Source organism: Nelumbo nucifera, chromosome 1 (genome assembly GCF_055504915.1).
Source record: "Nelumbo nucifera cultivar China Antique chromosome 1, China Antique-T2T, whole genome shotgun sequence".
NCBI lineage: Eukaryota > Viridiplantae > Streptophyta > Magnoliopsida > Proteales > Nelumbonaceae > Nelumbo > Nelumbo nucifera.
In genome coordinates, this window is record NC_142649.1 from 115,584,693 (window position 1) to 115,611,096 (window position 26,404).

A 26,404-nucleotide genomic window follows, 5' to 3' on the forward strand; every position below is an offset into this window, starting at 1 on the left:
CACCATATAACTTAAACCTTTTACTTTTAAGAATATTTTATTTGTAGATATATTGTCAATAATATCACAAAAGGAGACTAATTTAGTAATTTGGATGATCTGATAAAGGGGGAGGGGGGAACCTAATTATCAGTCAAAAAGTACACTTTTTTTCGGAAGACAATAGTGCCCCTGCATTTTAAATCTAATCATGATATACACATACAAGCTTATCTTTCACCAACGATGTGCCCAATTTTTCAAAAACAAAAGTTGGGATGTTTCCGAGTCACTATAATAGTCCAAAAAACGCATCAAACAAAAATTAACATCTTCAGCCGCTATTTTGGTTGTTTCCGGCTTTGTTTTTCAGAATACTTTACGATACATCTGTTGTTGTGTAGCCATTTTGCTTAGAGAACAAAAAGATAATTTTTTATACAAACACAGGGTTTTGGGCCTCGGATAATTAATCTATACCAGTCCTGCCACTGGTAATTCATTAATTTGTACCAATAATTTTCTACAAAATGAGATCAACTTGGATCACTGCACCATTTGGACCTTGGACTTGGATTCAATCCCAGTGGGCTTTACCAAACCAAATTGACATGGAGATTGGAGTAGTATTTGTAATAATTAAGGTGCTCTTCTACAAGAGTAACAAAATTTGAGGTATTATCTATTTAAAATAATTATTTTGAGTTGATTAATAAATTTTTGTGAAAGAGATTTTTTTACCTGAAACATTTTGAGTTGATCTAAATATATAAATTAGGGATGGCAATTTTCCCCACCCCCATATGGTGCCTGTCTTCCTTGACCCCATGGGGTGGGAGATGGAGATTGCCTTGAACACCCGATCATCGACTGGTGATGGGGGAGTGAAGTCCCTGCCCCGCCCCAACCCTGATTTTATGTATATTAAATATTATTTATATTATGTATCAAAATTTATTTAAATATTGATACTATTTTAAACAATTTTCTTTTAACTTAAGTAAATCTATTATTCAAAACACTTCTAATTTTAAAAATTCCGGGGATTCATCAAGCCCTCAACAAGGACTTGTTTCAAAGTGGGGGTCGAGGGGAGTCGAGGATGGGGAGTATAATCCCCACCCAGAACCCGCCCCATTACCATTCTTAATGCAAATTATTGTTTTAATCTCAAATGTTAAATTTGATATTTCAACTGCAAATGTCAATGATCAGTTCCACACATACAATTTTCTTATTTTATCTAAAATAAATATATTAAAAATTCGAAAACCACTAATACATTGCCTGTCTCTACTATTTTCAAACACATCCTCCCATATCATTAAACTTGATTCATTTGGAGGATTCCCAAAACATGGAAGTCTGTCTGTCTGAAACACACAGCCCTATTAGCTAAATAGTCACTACGCCAGTTTGCAGTTGGACTTGCTGTATTTTTTATAAAAGTTCCATGATCCTCTGAAAGACATGCATGACCTGCCTATTGCGAGATTTCTTTCCTTTGATGGATTGAATGCATTAAAGCAGATCCGATTCAAGGGTGACGTTCCTGTATCCTTTAACCCATACATTTTTTTAGTTGAATTCAAAGTTCAAACTTTAAAATATCGATGTGTATTGACTCGTATCAATCGATATGTATTGTGTCAATGACTTCTCGAATCTTGATATGCCCCTACAGGAGTTGTGTTGGGTCAGGCCATGGTTCAGAAGGTATAACCGGAACTTAAACCGGTTTTAAAAAATAAATAAATCACCTGTATAGATATTTAGCACTTAGTTGAATCGACCCTTGTATATAATGTGACAACACATTTTTCATTAATTTATAACTTAGCAGGTAGAACATAAATGATACGAAATATGACCCAAATCACTCATTTAATTAAGACATCTCCTAAACAAAAACAACTTTTTTTTTTCTTTTAATGGGATCAAGTAATCAACAATCTACAATCGTTTCAAAGAATTAAACCTGTTTGAGGAAAATGTCTTATAGATGAGATTTCGGACGTACGACAGTGGTAAATCCTTTCAAGAATTGAAGTTTAATTCCTTTTGCTTAACGCAACCAACAACTTAGAATTGCTCAAGAAGCTAAGGTGTTGTATGGTCGAACGTGGTTGGTTAATTTGTTGATCCTCCAACTTGACTCCAAGAGAATACGCAGTTGCTTTTCCTGTTAGTAATTTTTTGATTTGCCAATGAGAGAGAGAGAGAGAAATTCATTTTGAGGGTGAAAAGAACTAAGTAATTCTTTCTTTTGAACATAAGATGACCTACTTTATTCTAGCCACGTGGAGGATTCTTGTGGGCAATCCAGAATAGTCAATAGAATCAGAATCCTTTGAATTGGGTATACCTATTCACCTATTCCAACCCTCAGTTGGAATTTCATTTCAATAACTGTAGTCCCTGTCCTATTCCTAATTTGCCCATAAAAGATTAGCTTAACGTGTATAAGAAAAAAAAAAAAATCATAAGCAGGCGATCAACCACTACCGGTAAAAGAGCTTTGCCAGTTGTCTGATGCAGACAGTCATGTTATGCCCAGTTTCAAATTCCAATGCAAAGAGTTTTTAGGAAGTAGAAGCAGAAACATGTGGACTACATGGGTCACTCTTCACTGATCATATTATATAGCCGCTTGTATTTTATTTTATTTTATTTTTTTTGCACCAGAGCTTAATATTAGTCATGTGATAGAAAATAGACGAAGAAAACAAATTAAAAATTAAAAATATATATATGCACTGTACACACCAAATTTTAGGTATAAATTAAATTCATAATTTTTAAAAATATATAAAAAATCTAATTAAAGAGCTAGCTTCCACTTAATTAATATAATATAAATAATAAGTACTACTTGTTAGTCCTACATAGGATTACTTAGGAAGCTTGATCCCAATATCAACTACTTTATATTTTATTCAAAGTGACGCGATTATATTCCTTGAGCAGTGAACAAAGAAAACTAACCATGCATTTAGAGAAGGAAAAACTAAAATACATGGAGCAGAGACAGTTATCTTTAAAACAAATAATTTTTTAAAATCGAGCTTTCTATTCAGGAATCTAGAGCAGTTAGCTCGATCAGTTTGTTTAATTGCAGTGCAAATTCATTTATATTAGTATAAAATATAAATGAAGGAGAGTGCAAATGAGTGTATTTTAGATTTGATATTTTCTTATTTGTAAGAAATAAAATAACGTGATCCCCACTTTAGAAAGAATTAAAGTAGGAGGAAGATTTTTGTCAAATGCAAATTTGCACTGTTAATGAGTGTAAATTAATAAGACAAAAAAAATGCAAATCAAATATACAAAGTGAATAAATCAGGTGCAAAATTTGTATAACCCAATATATTCAGGTTAATTTGCACTCGAAAAAATAAAATGGGAAACAAAAAAGAGATCCAGTAGTTGTCCACAGTACATGAGACGTGGTGACACGTTGTCCTATGAATTGTTTGATCATCCATAGACACAGATTAGTGATCCAATTCATATTTTTTATTATTAAAAAAAAAGAAAACTAATGAAATACAAAACAAAGAGGTAGAAAGTAGGTTAGGTATTAACATGTTGTCACTTTGGTGCCAAGGACCAAGTCCAACTCCGGCCATGGGAAACCACCCTCCCTCCTTCTCTTTCTCTCTCTCTCTCCACCGACGACTTAAGAGAACGAACAAACATGGTCAAGGTAGGCAGTGCAGTTGATCCAACCACAAGGGAAGGAGATCAATGGCGGGGAATCATTGGGTTCGGATGAATGCCGAGAAACACACTGGTGTAGGGTGGATGGTCTAACTACTGCTACTTATGAAACCCAGACCATACGTCAGATTTCGTGCAAGCAACATTTCACATCCAACGATTTTTCCGAATTGGATAAAAGTACGTATCCCGACCTTGATTGCTACCCAACACCAACCTACTACACTTTTCTTCCGAATTTAATTAAGGTGGCCTCTCTCCCATTCGGCATGCATGTGAGGGGAGGGAGAGAATTTTGAGAATCTTCAGAGAAAGATGGTGAACTTGGTGGCAGCACAGAAGCCATTGTTGCATGGGTTGATGAAGCTCGCGGGGCTCAGGCCCCATACTGTGGAAATCGAGCCTGGAACTAGCATGAACTTCTGGGTTCCATCCGAAACGCTCAATAAGAAAAGTGATGAAGGCGTCAATGATCAGTCGGAGAAGGAGAAGAAGAAGAAGAAGAAAAATAAGAACAAGGCGCAGAAGCCTGTTGTGGTTCTGGTGCATGGGTTCGCCGCTGAAGGTATTGTAACGTGGCAGTTTCAGGTGGGGGCGTTAACGGGGAAGTACAACGTCTACGTCCCCGACCTTCTGTTCTTCGGTGGATCCATCACCAACAGCGACGACCGTTCCCCAACGTTCCAGGCCGAGTGTCTGGTGAAGGGACTGAAGAAGCTAGGAGTGGAGAGGTGTACGGTGGTCGGGTTCAGCTATGGTGGGATGGTGGCGTTCAAGATAGCGGAGTTGCATCCGCACCTGGTTCAGTCTTTGGTGGTGTCTGGGTCAGTCCTGGCCATGACAGACTCGATAAGTGATTCGACTCTGGAGCGACTCGGCTTCTCGTCTTCCTCGGAGTTATTGCTGCCGACATCAGTGAAGGGTCTTAAAGCCCTTCTCTCCGTGGCCGCTTACAAGAAGCTCTGGTTCCCCCATCGTCTTTACAAAGACTATCTCGAGGTTTGCTCCTTTGCCTTTTATTATTTTATCACTTGTATTCTCTCTCACACTCTCAGTCTCACCGGGTAATACAAATCGGTGAGAAATCCGTGTTATATGAGACTCACTTCAACTACAATGATAACTTTCACCCCCACACACTCAATCCATTCACCAGCTAGTAATGCAGGCGTCCTGTGAGTAGGGATGTGGGAAGAGTTTGTGGGTTGAGATTCAAGATCGTAGTTTCTTTAATAATGTTGTCATTCACAACTTTTAGTTTTCTAATATTAGATTTCCCCAAAATTTAATATTATCATGTGGATTTTTTTTGGGATTTTAGAAAAGCCTGTACTTGGGGTTGTACATGGGTCAATTCAATTCAATTGCAAGTTATTTGGCCAACCAAACTATTTACTCGGGCTGATGAATAAACCACCTGAAACCGATCAAACATGAGTAAAAATTGACCTAAACATGAATTGGTTTGGGCAGGTTTCTCAGTTTGGTTGAATAGGTCCAAACTATTAAAATGTGAGATTTCTTTTTGAAATCGTACGAGTTTTAATGCATTCTTGGGACGTGTGTGAGAGAGAGAGAGAGAGGGAGGCAAATTGTAAACATACAACTTTAATGCACTGTTGAGACATTTGTGTGTATCTGTGAGAGAGAAGAAGAAAAAAGAAGAGCCAATTGGATTTCCTAAATAGTTATTACTTAATAGGTAATAACTATTAGCCTATTTCTGTTCACTAGCTAATTAACTAAGATATGTACATAGCTATTTAGATATTATATTAAATATAGGTGAGTCGGGTCGGTCTTTTCAATTTGCATACTTATAGACCGAAATCGGCTTGACCATTCAGTTTGTTACGTTCCTTAAACGAAAACTGACCAATAACCAAAAACCAGCCAAATCAGGTTTAAGTTGGGTCAATTTGGTCGATTTGGTGCAACGCATGAACAACCCTACCTATAGGGCACAATTTTGAACTATAACATTTTTCCAATTGGGATATTGATCCCTTCCTTTCAACCATATCTCCTCTACTTTCTGGCATTGGAATGGTGAAAGCAATTGACGTAGAATTAGTAAACTAAAAAGGCAAAGTTAGAAGCAATCAGTCTTAGGGTACTCGTATCTTGACACCTAGACCTGTTCATGGGCTGGGCTTCAGGCTCGGTTCATGAACATTACACTGCCTCGGGCACAGGCTTAAGGCCGGGCCCAATCAAACTTTGACAAATGTTTTTTTTCCTGGAAAACACAGAAGAATTCATTATCATGGATAGGAGAAACTGTGCTAAAAGCAAAGCTAGTTACACCAGCACATCAAGTGTGAGTTTTTTTTTTTCCGAAAAAGAAAGGTGTATGAAGTTCCTTGTCGAACAGCCCACCAGAGATCTGGCCTCGGAGGCTTCGGATATTATTTTAAGTTTGTCCATGATAGAGTGTATTTTGGGGTAACTACTGATACGGTCAGCTACAAAATTAAGCTGCCTGCTACCCAAATCACTTGTATATTAGAACCTATGACTCGTTAAAATTCTTTTATTGATATATCTTCCCTCAAAATTATCCTGCCTTTAAAAGAAACACCCCAAATCACTTCTAGTTAGGCCATTGAGAATTCTATTCCAATTCTTTATTTTTGGTCCGAAGAGAACCCTTAAGACTTGATCATCATACACTGGTGAAAGTTACCAACTTTGCATCTTTCTCATCAGCACTATAAGTCTCATAATTGAACTTGCATTTACTACACTTGGTATCTTTCATATTACTCTGGGAAAACGTGTACCCATACCAACTGATGTGTGGAGTACGTTGGAATAACAAGCAGGTGATGTTCACAAACAGAAAGGAGAGATCTGAACTCTTGGAAGCTTTGGTCAGCAGCAACAAGGACATCACTACTGTTCCTAATTTCTCACAGGTATGTACGTATATAAATGGATCTTGTGCTCAAGGTTGCATCACTCAAATTTGTTTTCCAGGTTCAAGCTTTTCCTGTTTTGCTCTTTGCAGAGCATACATCTCCTATGGGGGGAGAACGACCAAATTTTCAACCTCGAGCTTGCAAAAGCATTGAAAGAGTATGTCCTAAGCCTTAAGAACGCTTTGTCTTTGTATATATCCTTCACTACAATCCTACTGTAATCATTACCATAGAGTCGCTAATAGAGTTCAGTTGGTGAATTGCCTCTTGAATGAACTCTAAGCCTGTGCTCTATCTCTATGATCAAATTTCGTCCAGCAGTGGATCAGAAATCCACAGCCAACCTACAATCTTACCTCTTGCTCAGATTTGATTCATTGAATGGCATAAAACAGTTCAGAGGGTGCCCAATTGTGCAATTTTTGCTGGTATATATAACTTGGTCTGGAGAATAATCGTGCCCCATGTGATTACAGGAAGCTGGGAAACAAGGCTTCATTGCATAGCATAAAGAAGGCAGGTCACCTGGTTCATCTGGAGCGGCCTTGTGCCTACAACAGGCACCTCAAAAGAATCCTTGCCTCCGTGCAGGCAGATGGAGACAAATAAGGAGGATTCACTTATCCGTCTTTTAACACTGTCGACATGTTTTACTAGTGTATTATTTATATGCAGTCTAAGAAACTTGGTAACCTCACGTTACTTGAAGAAATAGAGGTTACTGTGAAATTTATTTGGATGAATTTTAATAAAAAAAAATGACAGGCTGATTGTTATACCTGGAAACACTGCTCATGATACAAACGGACAACAGAGCTGGATCATAAAACTAGCCAATCAAACTCACAGCAGTTGATGTAAGAGAGAGCCGCTTTATCCCAATCTGCGACAAAATTTGCTTTTACAGTGTGTCAAGTACAGGAATTCAAAACCCAGATCTTCCAGCAAAAACTCATCTGAATGACCACTGGATTTCCTCCAAAGTTCTCCCTTTGGTCTCAGGGACCCATAGTACTACGAAGACTATGGTGAAAGCACTCACAACCGTGTAAATGGTGAAGGTTCCTGTTGAGAATGAAGCATCATTTCAGTTCATATATGTATGCATGTGTGCACGTGTAAAAGATCAAGTGGAGAGAGAGATAGAGAGAGAAACCTCCACTGCTCCAACTTAGAAGCAAGTTTGCAGTCATTGTTATCACCCAGGATGTAAGCCAGTTGGCTAAAGTTGCAACACTGCCAGCAAGACCCTTAATATTCACTGGAAGTATCTGCCATGTCATATTCAAGATATACACGTTGCTTAAAAGATTTTTCTAAATCAAGAAAAGATGGTAATTATGAATCAACATTAGCTAGATTAGTTGGCAAAGGCTGTATGGTTGTGACCACCAATAATTTAGACCTGAACTTTAAGAGCTGAGACCTGCCTTTTTAGCAATTAATTACTTAGGGCTCAGTTTAGGAGTACAAATGCAAATACATACAAAATATAAGGTTTTACACTCTACAAATTTGCATTTGTACTCCTTCCAAACTGAGCCTAAGTAGAGATGTGCAACTTGGTGAACGCTACTTGAGCCTAATCTAGCCTGGAAAATCAAACCTGCAAGGCTGCAACCAAGGTTGGGCTTGAATTGAGGCCGCAGGTTGCCCAAGCCCATCCTGAGCCCACCCAATATTTTATACCATTTATAATATGTATCACCAAGTACACTACATATAAATATAGTTATATATAATGACTATGTATCAACATTTTGCAAAATAATACACAAATAATATTTACTGGTACTTGGCCCAAGCCAATGCACAGATATACTGATATACACTACATACTCTTAAGCAAAAATCTTCTCATATAGAAACAGCATCAAGTAATTAGTAGCATCTTGCTTTCTAAGACAATTTTGTTCATCCATCTTAGTAGTATAACTATTGCTTCTCCTTGCCATTCTTTTCTCTTTTAAGTGAATAATGCATTAACAATCACCTGATTTATTAGTATAGAAATTGATTGCCTTCATAAATTTGTATTAGAATTTCCCCCCGCTTAAAAAGCATATTAAATGCTATTACGTTAATAGTCCTAATTTTCCCCTTTAACTTTTAAGTGTCACTATTTTTCTACACCTTTTATTTTGGATAAATATGATTTTAGTTCATAAATTTCCAAAAGTAAAAAATGGTCATCAGGTTCCTCAGATTCCTGACAAATGGAGACTGTTAAGACACAAATAAGTGGAACAGAGGGACAAGTGTACAAGAAAAGGCCACGTCAGCCTTTAAGTAATGTAACTGAAAGCCAACCACTTGAACAAACTACATAACAAACGGGACAAGTGGAGAGGCTGATATAACAGAATTATAACTGAGTGTTATAAATAAAGAAAGGAAGTCCAGAAGAGCAGCATTGATTCTGGGAATTCAGTCTCTCTCTCTCTCATTTCAGGAGGCAGGTTTCCTCGAAAAGCCCTGAGTTAGGCAGTTACTTAACAGAGACCTTAACCTGTATGTATGTATGTATAATACCACTCACTCAGCTCGAGCCCACCACTATATATGTGCATCTAATGATATGCAATATATTTTTCGTTTCATTTTCTAAATTGGACTATAAAACTGAAATGTAAAACAAAATTCCAAATACATAGCAAAAGATAAATCCTGAATCCCAAACTACCCATGCAGGACGAGCATAGCCAAATTGGGTAGGATTTAGTGCTGACTTAGGATCATTAGGCTTTGGCTGGCCAGTTGGGGTTGGACCTGGCCTCTGGGCTAAAGGCTAATTGGGCCTGAGTTGGCTATAAACCCAGCCTGACCTGCCTATTGCAGCTCTATCAGTAGGCACCCCCCCCCCTCCATCCCCTACCCTAAATAAATAAATAACGAGAAGTAAATATAGATACACTACAGGAAATAACTGTACAAAAAAAAAGAAAAACGATAAAGGTATAATGTCTGCTAAGTGTAGGTTCTTTTATTAGTGATACAAAAGGGCTATTTATCTAACAAGAAAAGTTCCATCATCTTGAGCTCCATTTTGTGATCCTGATCTCACCACATTGAATACATGTCTATAGCTAGGTTCAGTTTGTGCTCAAGTGTGCACTCAGTGATTTAAAAGGCGTGCCTAGGTGCACAGGCGAGGTTTAGGGTATGCTCCTCGTCTAGGTCCTATGTGCAGCACTTTCAAAAGGTGTATGCCTGGTGCGCCTAGGCATGTGCACCTTGCACCTCATTCCAGGAGTGCACCTTTTTAAATTTCAACGCTTTTTTTTAACCTAGCAGTTGGGCCAGGGGCAGGACCCCCAACCAAGCTCATCAAAGCTCCGAGAACCCCCTATTTTCTAATGTCATTCATTCATTCATCCTAATAAAATATCTTCCTAAAAGGCAACTAAAAATATAAAATCGTTATTTTTTGTGTGAGAATTAAGAATTTCAGACCATAACATGGACTTGTTTGGGCTTGCCTTGAGGGGCTTGATGCGAAGGCGGCTTATAGAATCAGAAATGCAATATGTTTTACATCACATTAGCTACTTAAAGTAATGCAATTGAGGAAAAAAAAAAAGAGATTGTGGGTTTTACATGCTTGAAAATGTTTTTTGTGTTTGATTTTATTTTTAAATTTTCATTTGAATATGCTTTACATGTTATGTTTATGTATTTTAATTCTAAATAATAGTTTTTTAAAACACTTATTTTAATATTTAAGTCTACATTTTTTATTAATATTGTGTTTTTTTTTAATTTTTTTTGGCTTTTTTTTTTGTATTTTTGCAAGCATGCGCCTCGCCTTGCGCCTTGCACCTCAGGCGCAAATTGCCCTTGCACTTTTTTTGTGCTGTGCACTTTTAAAATACTGCGCACTATAAACTAATAGGCATTCGAAGTTCCAAACTACTTGGACATAATGATGTATTACATTTTGTACAGAACACTGATGTGGGCCCCACAGCTACGGTCCCACTGTGTTCATAGGGTAGAAGGTGTTCTAGTCTTCCTAGGGTTAGCTATTGGTCATTTAGTTGTTTCAGTTATTTATTTCAGTCTTATTTTTGCTCTATTTGTTATGTAAAGACTAAGGGCAGATCTGTCCTTTCCATGTAATGAGCATAACCTATAAATATTAATTAAAGTGGCGACGGCAGATGATTAAGCTTCTACTCCTCCTTTTCAACTCTTGTGTTCTACTGCTTCTCCTCCCTCTTCCTCCTCTTTTCTCTTTACCTTTTTTCTTATTTTCGAACCTGATGATTAAGCTTCTACTCCTCCTTTTCAACTCTTGTGTTCTACTGCTTCTCCTCCCTCTTCCTCCTCTTTTCTCTTTACCTTTTTTCTTATTTTCGAACCTGAAATCCATTAGGGTTCAAGACTGATAACAGTCCTGAACTTCTACTTGGTATCAGAGCTAGGGTTTCTCATGTGAGTCTAGTCCAGCCAACCACATGAGAACCATCTAAGGATGGAAGCTGAGAAAGTAGAGTTCATTGACTGGTTCTTGGAGATCTCCAGAGGATTAGCAGTTGTTTGAAGAATTGCCACAGTTGCAGCGAGTTGGTGATCAGGAAGAATCAGAGAAGGCTAGGGTTCGGGTAACCTTGGAAGGCAACGAACAACATCCTATTGTAAGTTTTTTATTTTCTGAGAGAAGTACTATCAGAGAAGATAGGTTGGACCTATCTAGCAAGGGCGGCCGAACCACTCTAGGGTTTTATCTTTCTATTCTCTAGGGTTTTGTCCTAATCCTGTGGCAAACCCTAGTACTGGACTGAACCTTGTGATCTAATACTGCGGCAAACCCTAATAGTTCTCTCCTCAACATTGATCAGTTTTAGGGTTTCATATTAACCCTACTACAAGCCTTATCCGTACGGTACTGTCTGGAGTGTACGGCTGAGAATTTGCTTTTAGGACTGATTAAAACCCCAATTCGGCTTCAGCATATCAGATTGTTCTTCAAACTGTTTTTCAGTTTTCTTTTGGGGTTTCGAACTCTTCTAAGGGGGTGAAAACAATTCGGACTGTTGCTGTTGTGTATGGTTACTGATTTTAGATCAGTTTTATACCTATTTCATGTACATCTACTGTGAGTACAGACTGGTTCTATACTGATTTTGTGATTGTGGTTGATAGTCCAAGTGCTGTTTTTGACTATAGTAACCCTAATTTTGAGACTTCTGGTTCTTAACCGAAATGGAGTTTAAGAATCAGGCAGAAGGCAATATTGGGAACAGCAGTTATATGGTATGTGGGCATTGTAAGAAACCCAAACACACAAAAGAAACATGTTGGAAGCTACATCCTTATTTGGTCCCAGCAAAGTTAAGAAGCAAGAAGGGTAACGTTCATGTGGCAGTGCATACTAATTCAGCATCCTCGTCTGGCACAAGAGGCACATTCTTAGAGACCTTAGCCGCAGTTCGGGCTGCTCTTATACAGTTGGAAGGAGAAGTTGGGAACTCAGCTCAGCCGCCGCAGTCACCATTATCCCCCGCCACATTTGCTTCTGTACATTCAGGTACTCGAGCCTCAGCCTGCCATGCCTCAGCTCCAGGTACCACTGAACCCTGTTGAGTAATAGATTCAGGTGCATCCGACCATATGACTAGCTTGCCTTCATTGTTTACCACTTATCATTTATCTTCTGGTAGGGATAAAGTATCAATTGCTGATGGCTCTCTTGTCCCCATTTATGGCAAGGGTGACATCAAGCTATCGGATACCATCTCCTTGTCTTCTGTCTTACATGTCCCTAAGCTTGATACTAACCTTCTTTCAGTCAGTAGTATTACCAAACACATGAACTGCTCAGTAACCTTCTTCCCTGACCGGTGTGTTTTTCAGGACCTGAAGACGAAGAAGGTGATTGGGACTGGCCGTGAGACGAATGGGATCTATCTGCTCGGGGAGAGTTCTCGTCGGAAAGAGTCAGGGGATAAGAAGTCACTTGTTTCCCAGAGTGTGAGTTCGGTTATACTTTGGCATATCCGATTGGGTCATTTGTCTTTTTGGTCCTTAAGGAGTCCATTTCCTAATTTGTTTGAGTCTGTTGAGTTGTCCCAGTTGCAATGTGAAAGCTGTGAGTTTACTAAACATTGTAGACACTCTTTTCATTGAGCAATAAAAGGAGCAATCGTCCTTTTGATCTTGTGCATACGGATGTTTGGGGGCCATATCACATTCCTTCCATGGGTGGGTACAGATATTTTCTGTTATTTGTTGATGACCATACCCGGTTTTCTTGGGTTTATCTTATGCATTCACGAGATGAGGTTCCTGCCCTGACCCAAAACTTTCACCAAATGATCATAACCCAGTTTGATGCCAAGATCAAAGTTCTTAGATCTGATAATGCAAAGGAATACTTTGCTAAGCCATTGGCATCTTACCTTCTTACTCATGGGGTTATTCACCAAAGCACTTGCCCTCATACACCTCAGCAGAATGGGGTTGCAGAAAGGAAGAATAGGCACATCTTGGAGGTGGCTAGAAGCATTATGTTTACCTCCAATGTCCCTATTCGCTTCTGGGGTAATGCTATTCTCACGGCGGTATATCTTATTAATCGGGTTCCTTCCCGGGTTCTTGATATGTCATCTCCTTTTTCCCTTCTATACCTAGATGAGGAGTTGTTCACTGTTCCCCTCAAAACATTTGGTTGTACCTGTTTTGTTCAGCTTCTCGGTCCCCATCACTCCAAGTTCAAACCCAAGGCCTCCAAATGCATCTTTCTTGGTTATGCACAAATTCAAAAGGGTTATTGCTGCTATGATCCTGTCTCAGGGAAGAAGTTTGTATCCATGGATGTCACTTTCTTTGAGGAGACACCCTACTATTCTCGGGTCTCTCCTCAGGGGGAGAGTAGTGAGCATGGAGATTTGGGTCCTTTTCTTCAAGGGGAGTGCAGTGAAGGCAGGGTTAATACTTTTGGGGCTGTTCCCTTACCTATTCCAGTGGGTGATGAGGGCTGCAGTAGCGAGGGTAGTCAGGGGGATCGGGAGTTGAGAGTCTATCATAGGCGATGCAGGCAGGTTGATCCCGATCATCAGCAGTCCCGGCCAGCTCCAACCTCTTCTGCGGCTCCAAGTCTAGATATTACAGTCCCAGGGCCCACAGAGACTCCTTCCATTGTTGCTACCTCACCCCCTGCAGATGACCTTGACCTTCCCATTGCCATCCGTAAAGGAAAACGGCATTGCACCACATCTACAGCCCACTACATCTCCCAATTTTTTGTCCTATGATTGCCTATCTCCCTCCTACAGGTCCTATCTCACTTCCGTTGCTAATATCCCTATTCCAAGAACAGTACAAGAAGCCCTATCAGTCCCGGAGTGGAGAGGTGCAATGCAAGTTGAAATGGATGCCCTGTTGAAAAATAATACCTGGGAGCTAGTTGACTTGCCCAAAGGAAAGAAACTAGTTGGATGCAGATGGGTATTTACTGTGAAACACAATGCGGATGGTTCCATTGAGAGGTACAAAGCTCGGCTAGTTGCAAAAGGGTTCACTCAGACTTATGGTATAGATTACTTGGAGACATTTGCCCCGGTAGCCAAAATGACTACCATTCGGGTTCTATTATCTCTTGCAGCAAGCTACACTTGGCCTTTGTACCAAATGGATGTTAAAAATGCCTTCTTGAATGGAGACTTGCAGGAAGAGGTTTACATGCAGTTGCCTCCTAGATTCTATGATACAGAGGCAGGTAAGAAGGTCTGCCGGCTCAATAAGGCATTGTATGGTTTGAAGCAGTCACCTAGAGCTTGGTTCGACAGATTCAGACTAGCCCTTGGGAAGTTCGGTTATGTACAGGCCCAGTCAAATCATACACTGTTCATCAAGAGGGTGGAGTCCTCACTGACACTACTTGCAGTATATGTTGATGATATTGTGGTGACAGGAAATGACAGCCATGAGATTGAGTCCCTCAAACAGCTCCTTCATCAAGAGTTTGAGGTGAAAGATCTGGGTACACTACGGTATTTTTTGGGTATTGAGGTTGTTAGATCTAAACAGGGGATCTTTGTCTCTCAGAGGAAATATGTTCTAGATCTGTTGGCTGAAACTGGAAAGCTGGGTGTCAAACCTACAGATACACCCATTGAACAGAACCACAGGATTAGTGTAGAGAGTGGGGAGCTGCTTGAAGACAAAGTTATGTTCCAGCGGTTAGTGGGAAAGCTCCTATATCTATGCCTCACTCGGCCAGATATCAGTTATGCAGTTAGTGTTGTCAGTCAATACATGCATTCTCCTAGAACCACGCACCTTCTAGCAGCAAAAAGAATACTAGCATACTTGAAGAGATGCCCGGGTAGAGGTATACTGTTCAAGAACAATGACCACATGAAGGTGGGAGTCTATACGGATGCCAATTGGGCTGGAAGTGTTGATGGCAGAAGGTCTACCTCTGGATATTGTGCTCTTGTGGGAGGTAACCTGGTCTCTTGGAGGAGTAAGAAACAGAGTGTTGTCTCCCGATCTAGTGCTGAAGCTGAGTACAGGTCAATGGCTAACGGAGTGGCTGAAATTCTTTGGCTGAGATCACTATTTGAGGAGTTGAGTATTGAGTATGAGAAGCCCCTGATGCTGTATTGTGATAATCAAGCGGCTATTAATATAGCACACAACCCGGTGCAACATGACAAAACTAAACATATTGAAGTTGATCGACACTTTGTACGAGAGAGGGTCTCATCACAAGAAGTGTGTCTCCCATACATCACCTCCAACATGCAGCTGGCAGATATCCTCACCAAAGTTGTACCACGGAAGAAGCTAGAGGCGGATCTATCCAAGTTGGGAATGATAAACATTTATTCCCAACTTGAGGGGGAGTGTAGAGAACACTGATGTGGGCCCCACAGCTATGGTCCCACTGTGTTCGTAGGGTAGAAGGTGTTCTAGTCTTCCTAGGGTTAACTATTGGTCATTTAGTTGTTTCAGTTGTTATTTATTTGTCTTATTTTTGCTCTGTTTGTTATGTAAAGACTAAGGGCAGATCTGTCATTTCCATGTAATGAGCATAACCTATAAATATTAATTAAAGTGGCGGCAGCAGATGAATAAGCTTTTGCTCCTCCTTTTCAACTCTTGTGTTCTACTGCTTCTCCTCCCTCTTCCTCCTCTTTTCTCTTTACCTTTTTTCTTATTTTCGAACCTGAATGCAGCAAGGTGATTATTAGAAGGTGGACAACACATCTAAAATCCATGCAATAAAAAGGTCATTACCCAACGTTCATCCCAGCTTCTGTCCTAATCTTTGGCATTTTTTCCCACACAAAGTGGCCAGCTGGCCACCCTCAGACTCAAACCCACTTTCTCATGGGTTAGGACTGTGGAATACAGCATGAAATTTTGTAACTATGACTTTGCTCTAAGACAAGTGTTCAGTGGCCCAAGTGCAGCAGTGCAGAAGCCCAAATAATAGGAGGCAACCATCTGAAAATTCCCTATTGATATGGCCATATGGCCATATGGGACGTGAAGAGTAGTTGAAGTATCATAGTCACTGCTGATAATATTTATAGATATTAAATGCTAGCTCAATGGTGCCCTAGCTACATGGTGAATCCGGCAATTACAGAATGTTACAGGCAGAGAATTCTTTCTTATCAGTACCACAACAGGAAGAGGACATGTATTCAATTTCATAGTCCATATGAAAGGTTAAACCTTATTAGAATAACTCACAGGAAAAGGTCATATGTCCCATTAATTTGCAAAGGGTTATTCTCCTTAGCATGGAAAACAAGGTCAATGAGACATGCATACCTCAGACATGATAACCCATGGAATAGCTCCAATTCCGAGAGAAAAGGAAATCACCATTGCCTGAAGAAAAGAAAAAGTTGAATGAACTGAAAATCACTAAATAAACATGCCAAATATGAACTCTTAACGATACCATTCTGAAAAGAAAGCCATACCACAAGGCCAACCAGTGAGAGTATGCCCATCAAACTATAAAAGCGGGAATCTTCAGATAAAACACCCTGCCCACAGCAGAAAAGAAAATCAGGAAGAATTTTTTATAGTATAAATCTCTTCTCCTACATCATGAACCCTCAAAAGAAATAGGCAGCAAATATGCATCCATAAATCAAATCAACTTCTGGAGGGCCCAAGATATGAGTGACCTTTAAATAGAATGCCACTGCAACAAGGAGGAGGCTAAGAGTCATTCCAGATGAAGAAATCTGCAGAAAGTTACCACAGTATTCAATTTTCTTCTATCCAATTAAAACATTAATGGGGGGAAAAACATGTACAAGTCCTTTTTTGCTAGGACTCACTATAAGAAGAAGCCGACGGCCAGCTTTATCAATCAATGAAGTTGTAACTCCAGTTGCAATAACCTAAACAGAAAATGGATGATAGAAATTGCTCGAGTATTTTAGGATTTAAGTTGCATGAAGAAATTATTTGAAATAGGGGCATTGCTTGGTGCAATGGTAAAACCTTAGGCTGACAAATGTGAGAACATTGGTTTGAGTATGAGAGCAACCTCTATGGCACGTTAGGTCCATATCCAGTCAACTCCTCCCAATACTCAATATAGCAAGGACCAGCATTGTGTAGCGGGTTTTTTAAAATTATTTGAAATATGGTAATTTAATACAATACCTGAATTACACCAACTCCAAATGTTGCAAGGTTGGTTGATGAAAGCCCTGTTAAAATTTAAGAGATCTAAAATGAATCATCTGGCTCAAATAGTAGACTGAAATCCACTTTATTTCTTAGCCATACAAATAGTAACACTAATAACCTAAGTTACTGCTCAAGTCAACAATTTGATCGAGTCCAAGCACAATAGTAAAATTCCAGGTCTATTATGGCAGTAGTAATTGAAGAGATGGACAAAAGACATGATTCAGCATCTTTAGCCTTTGTCTTCTTATTTTTCAGATCTATTACATAGAACTCTTTTCTTCTTCTATTGGGATTACCCCAGCACCAAACATGAATTATATCTTGAATCACCCTGTCAATGGATCCGCATCAACTCTAGTAGCAAATATAACATCTAAAGTGAAAACCTTGAACCTAGTAGGCTAGTAGCCAATTAAAATCTTTGCCAGAAACCACTGATAGGTAATCATCTAATGTTAACACTAATTTTCAATTCATATAGTGAAAAATGTTTTTAAGTAACAGAAGTTACAGAACTTCAATAATTTTATTGATAGCAGAGAAACCCAGCCATACAGGTGGTCCACACTGAAGATCACAAATAATAGCCCAAGCTGATATGTAATTCTAATCTAGACCTCAATTTTTTAAATTTTTATGTAGTTTTCCACGGCCCTGGTTCACCCCAACATAAGCTTTTTCTTGCCACTACATACCTTGCTAATGAATCAGCCATGCTATTTACTGATATTGGCACATCTAGTACATCAAATGGAATTCAAGAGTGAACCATATAATTTCCAGCAACCATATGAGAAACTTTTATCAGCAATAGGATGTCATTCAACCTCACCATGAAGTGGCAGGGGGATCTAGAGAGGATACAGTGTAGCTAGAAGAGGGTTAGGGGGATTAAAAAAATGCAAAGCTTATGTTACAGAGCCTTCAGCTTTGACATCTGGAGAGGACGTTTCATTCAGATAGGTTCAGAGATCAGAAAATTCTCTAAGTAGACAGTACAGATAGAAGAGGGTTAGGGAATGCAAAATTGTATTGGGGTATTTCATTGCCATAATAATGTAGTTTTATGGACAATTTGGAATGGTTGATATTTTTTTAGACATTTTTTATGAATTATCTTACCGTTATAAGAAAGGTTGGTTTCTGGCACCTCCTTGCCTTAGCAGCTAGAGTTATGTACTTTCTTTCAGTTTTTGCTTTTTTTTAATCAGTAGAAAAGTGACTTATTAAACTTTGGAATGAAGAAATGATTAGTACAATTTTTTAATCAGTGTCAATCCCACTTTACTATTCCAAATTACATGGATGTCCGAAACAGATGTTGCCTCGTAGCCCCTTATTTAGCAAGGGAGTCAGCTAAACCATTTGCATACCTTCTAACCCATTTAAATCCAACCACTATTTCTTTTGCAATCGTTTCCACTTCCCTTAGTACATATTAAAGGGAACAAGGAATACGCCTATTGGATTTAGCCCAGGATATGACTACTTGTGAGTCTCCTTCCACCTCAACCATTCTAAATCCCAACTGCTTAGTTAATCTGAGGCCTTGCAATAAAGCCAACAGATCAGCCTTCAAAGAATTTCCAAAGCTAATTGGTCTTGAGAAGATATCCAATATCCTCCTCTCTGAGTTTCTAATATCCCCTCCTATTCCAGCCACACCCGAGTTACCAAGAGAACTCCCATCAAAGTTCAATTTTACTTCATTGCCTTCTAGGGGTTTCCAATCCATCCTGATTTTGTCCTTCACTCTTGATGACTGTGCTATTTTGGTCCATGCCCTGAAAAAAAATCAATTATTGAGAATGTTTTGAAAATATCCAGTCTTTACCCAGAATGCAACCTTTATTTTTATACTATCTATCACCTCTTCCAAATTCCAGCTTTTTTCCAAGAAAATTCCTTTATTCCTCTCTTCCCACACCACCTAGCAAATTGATGCCTTAGTGATTCTCCAAAGCACTTTCCTCCTTTTCTTTGGTTGCCTCAAGAAGTTAGGGTTGAAGAGACCCTCCACATCTTGGGGTGGGATCCACCTGTAACCAAAACAAGAACAAAAAGACTCCCAAATTCTAAGCACACAAAAGGGCAGGAGAAAAGTAAATGAGATAATGTCTCGCCATTACCCCTACAAAGGAAGCACATGTGAGGAGAAAGGCATATAAAGGGCCTTCTTTTCTGCAACAAGTCACAAGTATTCTTTCAGCTTTTACATTGGCAAAGCTCTTTGATCTTATTGATCAAAAAATGCAATAAAAATGCTAGCTTCAAGTTCCTTCTTTTTTCCATATCAATGTAATTCCATGTTCATATTGACCTTCTATCACCTTATCCAAGGGAAAATATACATAAATTGAAGGGAAAAAGGACTAAAAGTAGCACTATAAAATGCTTCACTATGAGATAACAACCATTTAAATTTAATGAAATGCTAAGCTTACCAGCAGCTTTGAAAATGTTGCTGGCATAGAACAGAACACCATTAATTCCACTCAGCTGCTGCAAGACAAGCAATCCAATTCCCACCTGCATAATAGCGATAAAATGAAGCAAAGTATTATTTCCATCCCCAGGTATGCTACCAAACATGATTATTGCTTGACCTGTTAATGGTTTCAATACTCCTATAGGGGTTGCATTCCATGGAATCTCATTCTCTTTGCGATTCATTGGCTGTTTTGGAGGAGCATGAGAACCACATTTTTGAGAACAAGAGAAATTCAGAGAATGCAATATAATAGCCAAAGTTTTCAATTTGATGTATTTTTAGACAACTATTTTGGTGGTATTTAAGGGTTTTTAGGTCTAAACAGAGCAAATCATTTTCTATCCTCTTTTCGATGTTTAACTTTTTGTACAGCAGAGCACATCCAGGTACACATACTTTTTACACACACACACATACAGAAGTCAAAGCAAGTTATGTTTCATGGCCACCCACTTTCAAGGTTCAACATTATAGGAATGAAAAACAGAAGAACCAGCTAAGCATCAATACCATCAAAGGATACCAGTATCTTCTTCGCCTAAGATCTGAAAATCGAATTGTAGTTCTTCGGGTTGTTGTTGCAACAGATCTCTGCAAAAAAAAAAAAGAGAATTCCCAAAAAATAATGGTGATTGGACATAAAAACTCACAAAATATCAACTATATTCTCCATATGTTTTAACTCTTAGTCCATGTATGTGTAATCCACTGGTAATTGATTTAACAAAATAGGAGACAAACCTTGAACATGTAAGATTTGATACATCTAATAATTATGAAAAATGTTTAACTAAGCTCTATTTAAAGGTTTAGACTTTAGATGGATCAGCTATTCCAGAAAACCATTCCTAGCTACATGGGGTTCATGTGGCATCAATTCATAGACCCCCTCATACAATATTAGATACATGAGACGTACTTTTTATCTTACTCAACAAGGGATGATCATTTCTATCCCGGCCCAGAAATTTCCAGCCTTGGGTAGTCCAAATAATCTTTTAAACTAATCACTTGAGACATTTAAGTAAGTACAAAGTACACTAAAAAAATTCAAAATCTAAATGCCTATTCAACTTTTTGCAAATAGTTATTGTCCAGCTATTTTAAATCTATTCTTTGAATTAAACTAGAAAACCAAATATAGATTCGATCATAGGCCCAGAATCAGGGCTTGGGTCCAGGCCGGGCCTAGGCTATATCCCTTATAATAGGTGCTGCAAATGAGGAGGATTAGTAAAGAGTCAAATGAAGGTGGTTTATCTTGTTTTTCTTTGAATCTGATGTTAGGATTTTTTTTTTTTTTTGACAGATAAAGAGAAACAGTGAATGTGGCATCAAATAGAACAAATTGGCAAAAATTAAGAAGATTACAAAGATCCACAGAGGGGTGCGAGGTGCAACCCCTCACAAGCATTAGACCAAATATTACAATTGAGCCCAAAACATTTGACCCCTGGAAACCCCTTGTTTGGCTATATCAGCCAATTCATTAGCTAATTTTCTCTCCCATTGAATTCTTATGGTCATATTGGTGGTAATCTGATACTAGGATTATTTACTGAGATCATAAAATTGGCAAGCTGGAAATCATCACTATTGGCATACTAGTAGTTGGAAAGGTTTGAGGCCACGGGATGACACGCAGTGTAAGGTTGAGTCATTTCACTGAACTGGTTCATACTTCATAAGAACAACGAGCTGATAGATTACTCTGATAGACCAGCTCTCTATTAACTGATGATTTTTACATAACTTACTACCTGCATGTATGCTAGAATGAGAGAAACACACCAAACTATAGCAATTTAAAGCAGCACCTTGATTTCATTCACTTCAAAAGAAATATCTGTATCAAAACCCCGCAGGACTTGCAAAGAAGCTTCAAAATCTTCCATCATACCCATCTTTGCCTAAATATTATGAGGAAAAGAGTATCAGAAAATAAAACAAGATTTACAACTCTCATGGTGGTGACAATTATTAAACGGTTGATAATACTCACTAGCCATCTAGGAGATTCAGGGATGAAAAATAGACCAGGTATCAGTATTGTACAAGGTAAGATTCCTGCAATGGAAAAAGGAATTGATGTCCCACAACTTCAGGCTTCCAAAAAAATGTTCAAACTGGATTAGGCGCTTCTAATCAATTATTTGGAAGATAACAGAACTTGGGATAAAGAGAATCTAAAGATGAGTTTGTTGGTCATGAACAAAATATGCCTTAAATCTTACTCAAGAATTAAAAATAGAAAAAAAAAGAGTAATTACTGTTTGGGTAAATAAACCAGGATGTTGATATACTAAAACTTAATATAACTGTAACTCCCATTTAGAAACTTAACTTGGTATACAACAAGAGAGTTAAGTATTTAAAATAGTTGCACTGTTCAATTCAATCAAGTCATTGATTAAGTCAGGGGGAACAAAGTATTTCGGATGCCAAAAACGACTAGGTGCAGGTTCTTAAAGCCTCACCTAAAGACGCCAAAAATCAAAGGCACATTCTAAGTCAAGTATTGGAGACTTCAATTAAGTTTTTGTAATATTCACTGATCAAAAATGCATTTGTAATGTTCAACCAAGACTCATAGATTACCAAAACTAAGAAACAGTTTAAAGATTTAACCAAGTTGTTAAGCAATCTGGTTAACTTTTTTAAACTTCAAATGACCAACCAGAATGCTCAGAATCTCATAATTCAAACACCACAAGTTTCCTTTTTAGAAGCTAATAAACTTGTATAAGGAGAAATCAGTGCACATTAGAGGATATAATAAGTTTAACTATACAGCCCAATCCAGCTCTTGCTGACCCTATCCCCAACCAAATTAATTAAACCGTCTACATTGTTCCGTTGGTATCCCCAGGAATCCATTTAATTTGTGCTGAAAGAAATAAGGATTTGTCTAATTTGTGATAAATCCCCTTCACCAGAAGGGGATGTAAGATGAAGGTGCTTAGGTACCTAGGACCCTGTAAGGAGAAAATAATCTTTTGTTTGGTTGCATCCTAATCACCTATGTAAAGTCCAGCTGATGCTGCCATCCCTTTAAAGAGTACCCTACCAATCTCAGTGGTCTGGGGTAACTCTGGAGTTGCCACAAGATTGTAACTTACTCCTCATCAATCAGTAAAGGGTGTGAGCCTCTCATGAAGACAGGGGGAGGATTAAAGAATCTCTATACTAGATCAGACAGCTTAATCAAGGATTCTCAGTGGTTTAAGTCATTGGAACAGAACTCAATTTGAGATTCTAGGTGTACAACTTCTTTAGCAGTGCAAGTTTACAAGAAATTTGACCACAAAGGAACTATAATTCTATAACCATCAATCAACTGTGAATGAAAAGAAACAAGTAACTTGATTTCATGTCAAAAAAAAAAAAGTAAATGGGTGTTTTGAGAAGAAATTAAGACTAGAAAGTTTACCGGTGCTGAGATGAAAAATGCTAAGATACACGATTTCAATACTAGAAATTATAGAATTAGAAATACATGCATGAAAGAGGACTTAGGAGTAGCCCCATTTGGTAACAAGGTTAGGGAAAGTCAACTGAGATGGTCTAGTCAGGTGCATAGACGGATAATGACTGCACCTGTGAAGAATAATTCGGTGCAAGGCTATTACCCAATGCCAATCTCAAAATCCAGTGTCTTGGGAGGGGTGGACTGGAAACAGGGCTAACCTCCAGCACCACTTTTGCAGAAAGTGGCAGTTCTCAGACTTAAATGCACATTTTCACACTTGTCAGCCCAAGAGAAAAATGTGAGCTGAAGTGGTTAAAAGAATGATCTAAGGACTTAAAATTTGACAGGAAAAAAAACATGCATACTGAGAGAAAATAGTGGCATGACAGGATTCACATAGCTGGCCCCTAATAGTTGGGATTAAGGCTGACTCGAGTTCAGTTAAGTTTTCCAGTTTATTGATTATCAACATAATGACATAAGTTAGAGATTCAAGTAACGGTATCAGAAATTTTCATAGGTCCAACAATAGTAAGACAGTCTCTTTATATTAGTAAACTATCAGCAACTTTGGTCATCAAGAAACATACCTAAAACGGCAAGAACTCTCCAGTGAACAAAAAGCCCCAGAAGATACGCGAGCATTATCCCCAACGTGACAGAGAGCTAGACGGAGAGAGAGAGAGAGAGAGAGAGAGAGAAAGAGGGAAGAAGAAACATGGTCATTTTGCTGATTTTAGGACAAGCAAACTTGAGAATAATAACTATAACAACTCTGCCAGAACAACGATTGAAAACCAGCACAAGGTAACCAACCTGATTGACGGATCCAAGGCGGCCTCTCATGTTCTGAGGTGATATCTCTGCTATATACACAGGAACCTACAGAATATCAAAAGGACCAGTAAATGCCATAAAGCCTCTCATATACAATTTGAAACATAAACAAGGAAGAAAAGGAAGAACTTCAAGCTTACAGTGTAAGAGATTACACCTACGCCAAATCCTTCCAACAGCCTTCCCATGTACAGAAACGAAGAGTCCTACACACGGGGAGAGGAAAGCAAGTGTGAGAAGCTCGCCAAAGACATTACAGAAAGCATTAAGCAAATTAAAGCAATGTATTGTTAGAAATTTCTCACTTTGGCGAAAGATATGGCAAGCCATCCAATGATATTAGGGATGGAAGCAATCATTAGCGACTGCAATTTCACATTATGGATCATAATCAGAAGCACAGACACAAAAATTATAACGATAGAACATTATCCAAAAAGTATCATGTCGATAGAAGGGAGAAACAGAAATGAGCCCATAGGGTACCCCTTTTCTCCCAATGTATTCTGCAATCTGACCACTGGCAATTGCGCCAACCATAGCGCCCACATTTGATAAAGAACCAAATATAGAGAACTGGAACCAAGAAAATAAGTAATTAAAAGATTTAATTTGATCAATTCAACCCAACCAAATAAGATTAGCTTCCAATTTTCATATGAAAAGAAACAAAAGATTTAACCTCGGAGATTGAAAGACCGAGATCGCTGATTATGTCGGCTTGCGTCGGAGAAGAATAACCGGCCTGGAAGAATGAATTGAATGAGAGGTTGAGACTTCCAATTTAAAGACAAATAATTGAGAAAGAGAGAGAGGGGGGGTGGGAAGAAGAGGAGCTCACAGTGAAGCCGAACTGAATAGGACCCAAGGCAACGATGAGGACACAGAGAACAACGGAAACGGAATTGTCACGAATGACCTGAGCGGAAGAGCCGAGCTTATCCAACATACTCGACTGCCTGGAACTCATCCGGTACCAGCTCCCCGTGTGGAGGAACGGCTTCCGGAGATCCCTCCCATCATCGTTTTCTTCCCTGAAACTCATCCGCTGTCCTGCTCAGTGGTCACCACCGCCGCCGCGTATGTTAGAAGTGAGGTTCAGATGTACAGTGAGTCGGTAACGGAAGACGATCGTGATTACAGAGATCCGTCGTGAAGGTAGTGTGGTAAGGATCGAGGAAATGAAGATTGAATGAGTAGAGTGATAAAACAAAACTTAATAAAATGTATCAGAGAGCCAGGTTGGCGACTTGGCGTGTCGTGTCATCCGGTTCTCATTTCTGCTCGATCGCCTCGAGTCGATTTAGGTGGTTCTGGTGTAGCGTCTATAGATTACAGAGCTGCCCTTCAAAGGGTGTAAACGGGTAGATTGGCATTTTTAGCTACTTATTAGTTAGCTACTGCCTCCGGATTGGTGATGATTAAAGAATCACAGCAAGCCCACCTGGAAACGGTTTTTGGCTAATGGCAATTCGACGATTTCTGCACTTCGGGAATCGTGTTTCTTTGTCATAACACGGTAACACCGATTCGACTTTTTATTTTTCCTTTTTAAACCACGTGCGCATTTTAGTCACCATCCCATTCCAAATTCCAAAAAGAGGTGCGCTCTACATCCCTTATTTGCCACGTGTCATGTGGTGAGAGTGTGAAGTACACCGTAATCAGCTTAATTAGATTAGAATTAGATTAATGCTAACCATCTAATCTTCAGAATCAGAAATTTTTTACCCAACTATTTTTTGAATGAATTTGCTTCTGCAATTAATAAGCCAGATCTCAATTCTCAAAACTGCACTAGCAAGTAGGAACAAAACAGCGAGGATCGCGTCCTTAGGATCCGGATGATTCAAAGTCCAGACTCCAGACTACATATGCTACAGTTTAGCCGAATACATTCATCTAGGCCATCCCTAGAGAAGAAATCTGTATTGGGCTTGTCCCTGCTTTTTCGAATTTTTTTTCAGTTTTACTGTTTTAGGCTATTAGCCTTTGGCATGAAACGCGAATTGATATCAACTCCTCGTTGAACACTCCCCACACCAAACTCACAATCACATCTCACTAATTCACCATGTATTAGGAACATCTCGGCATGCATGTTGCAAAGTCGGTGTAAAGTGCTGTGATGAGTAAAATGAGGGCCTACAAACATCTTCTGATGACATCATCATTTTTTGGTATTATGATTGTAAAATGTTCTTAATACATCAGCGGGGATGCGAGGATGTTATCATCATTTTCTGGTATTATGATTGGGAGATATTCCTAATACAGAGGCGGGGATGCGGGAATGATGTGCTGTAAAACATT

General features: G+C 38.9%; 2 protein-coding genes and 1 long non-coding RNA gene across 5 annotated transcripts; 1 reads left to right on the forward strand and 2 right to left on the reverse strand.

The window, feature by feature from the left end:
- Window positions 1-3,906: 3,906 nt before the first annotated feature.
- On the forward strand, window positions 3,907-7,916 carry LOC104601853 (alpha/beta-Hydrolases superfamily protein). The gene is made up of 4 exons (XM_010265341.3): window positions 3,907-4,701; window positions 6,528-6,620; window positions 6,713-6,780; window positions 7,100-7,916. The coding sequence occupies exons 1-4, from the start codon at window positions 4,018-4,020 to the stop codon at window positions 7,230-7,232; spliced, it is 978 nt and encodes a 325-aa protein (XP_010263643.1). The 5' UTR covers window positions 3,907-4,017; the 3' UTR covers window positions 7,233-7,916.
- On the reverse strand, window positions 7,107-25,386 carry LOC104601854 (sugar transporter ERD6-like 6). Of its 3 annotated transcripts, XR_735978.3 has the most exons (19): window positions 24,933-25,386; window positions 24,774-24,836; window positions 24,578-24,667; window positions 24,397-24,456; window positions 24,232-24,297; window positions 24,071-24,136; window positions 23,845-23,920; window positions 21,788-21,852; window positions 21,603-21,695; window positions 20,296-20,376; window positions 19,739-19,823; window positions 17,265-17,311; window positions 16,934-16,996; window positions 16,778-16,837; window positions 16,568-16,633; window positions 16,413-16,472; window positions 7,780-7,894; window positions 7,403-7,688; window positions 7,107-7,260 (listed from the first exon to the last, which is right to left on the reverse strand). XR_735978.3 is itself a non-coding variant. In XM_010265342.3 (18 exons), exons 1-18 carry the CDS (start codon window positions 25,134-25,136, stop codon window positions 7,576-7,578), a joined length of 1,473 nt encoding a protein of 490 aa, XP_010263644.1. In that variant the 5' UTR covers window positions 25,137-25,386; the 3' UTR covers window positions 7,342-7,575. The 3 variants fall into 3 exon arrangements, 2 of the variants coding, with proteins under 2 accessions (XP_010263644.1, XP_088749442.1); XM_010265342.3 differs by lacking the exon at window positions 7,107-7,260 and having other exon boundaries at window positions 7,342-7,688; XM_088893316.1 differs by lacking the exons at window positions 7,107-7,260; window positions 16,934-16,996 and having other exon boundaries at window positions 7,342-7,688.
- On the reverse strand, window positions 18,696-19,358 carry LOC148803729 (uncharacterized). The gene is made up of 2 exons (XR_016079538.1): window positions 19,165-19,358; window positions 18,696-19,078 (listed from the first exon to the last, which is right to left on the reverse strand). It is a non-coding gene; the product is annotated as an uncharacterized LOC148803729 (long non-coding RNA).
- Window positions 25,387-26,404: the final 1,018 nt, after the last annotated feature.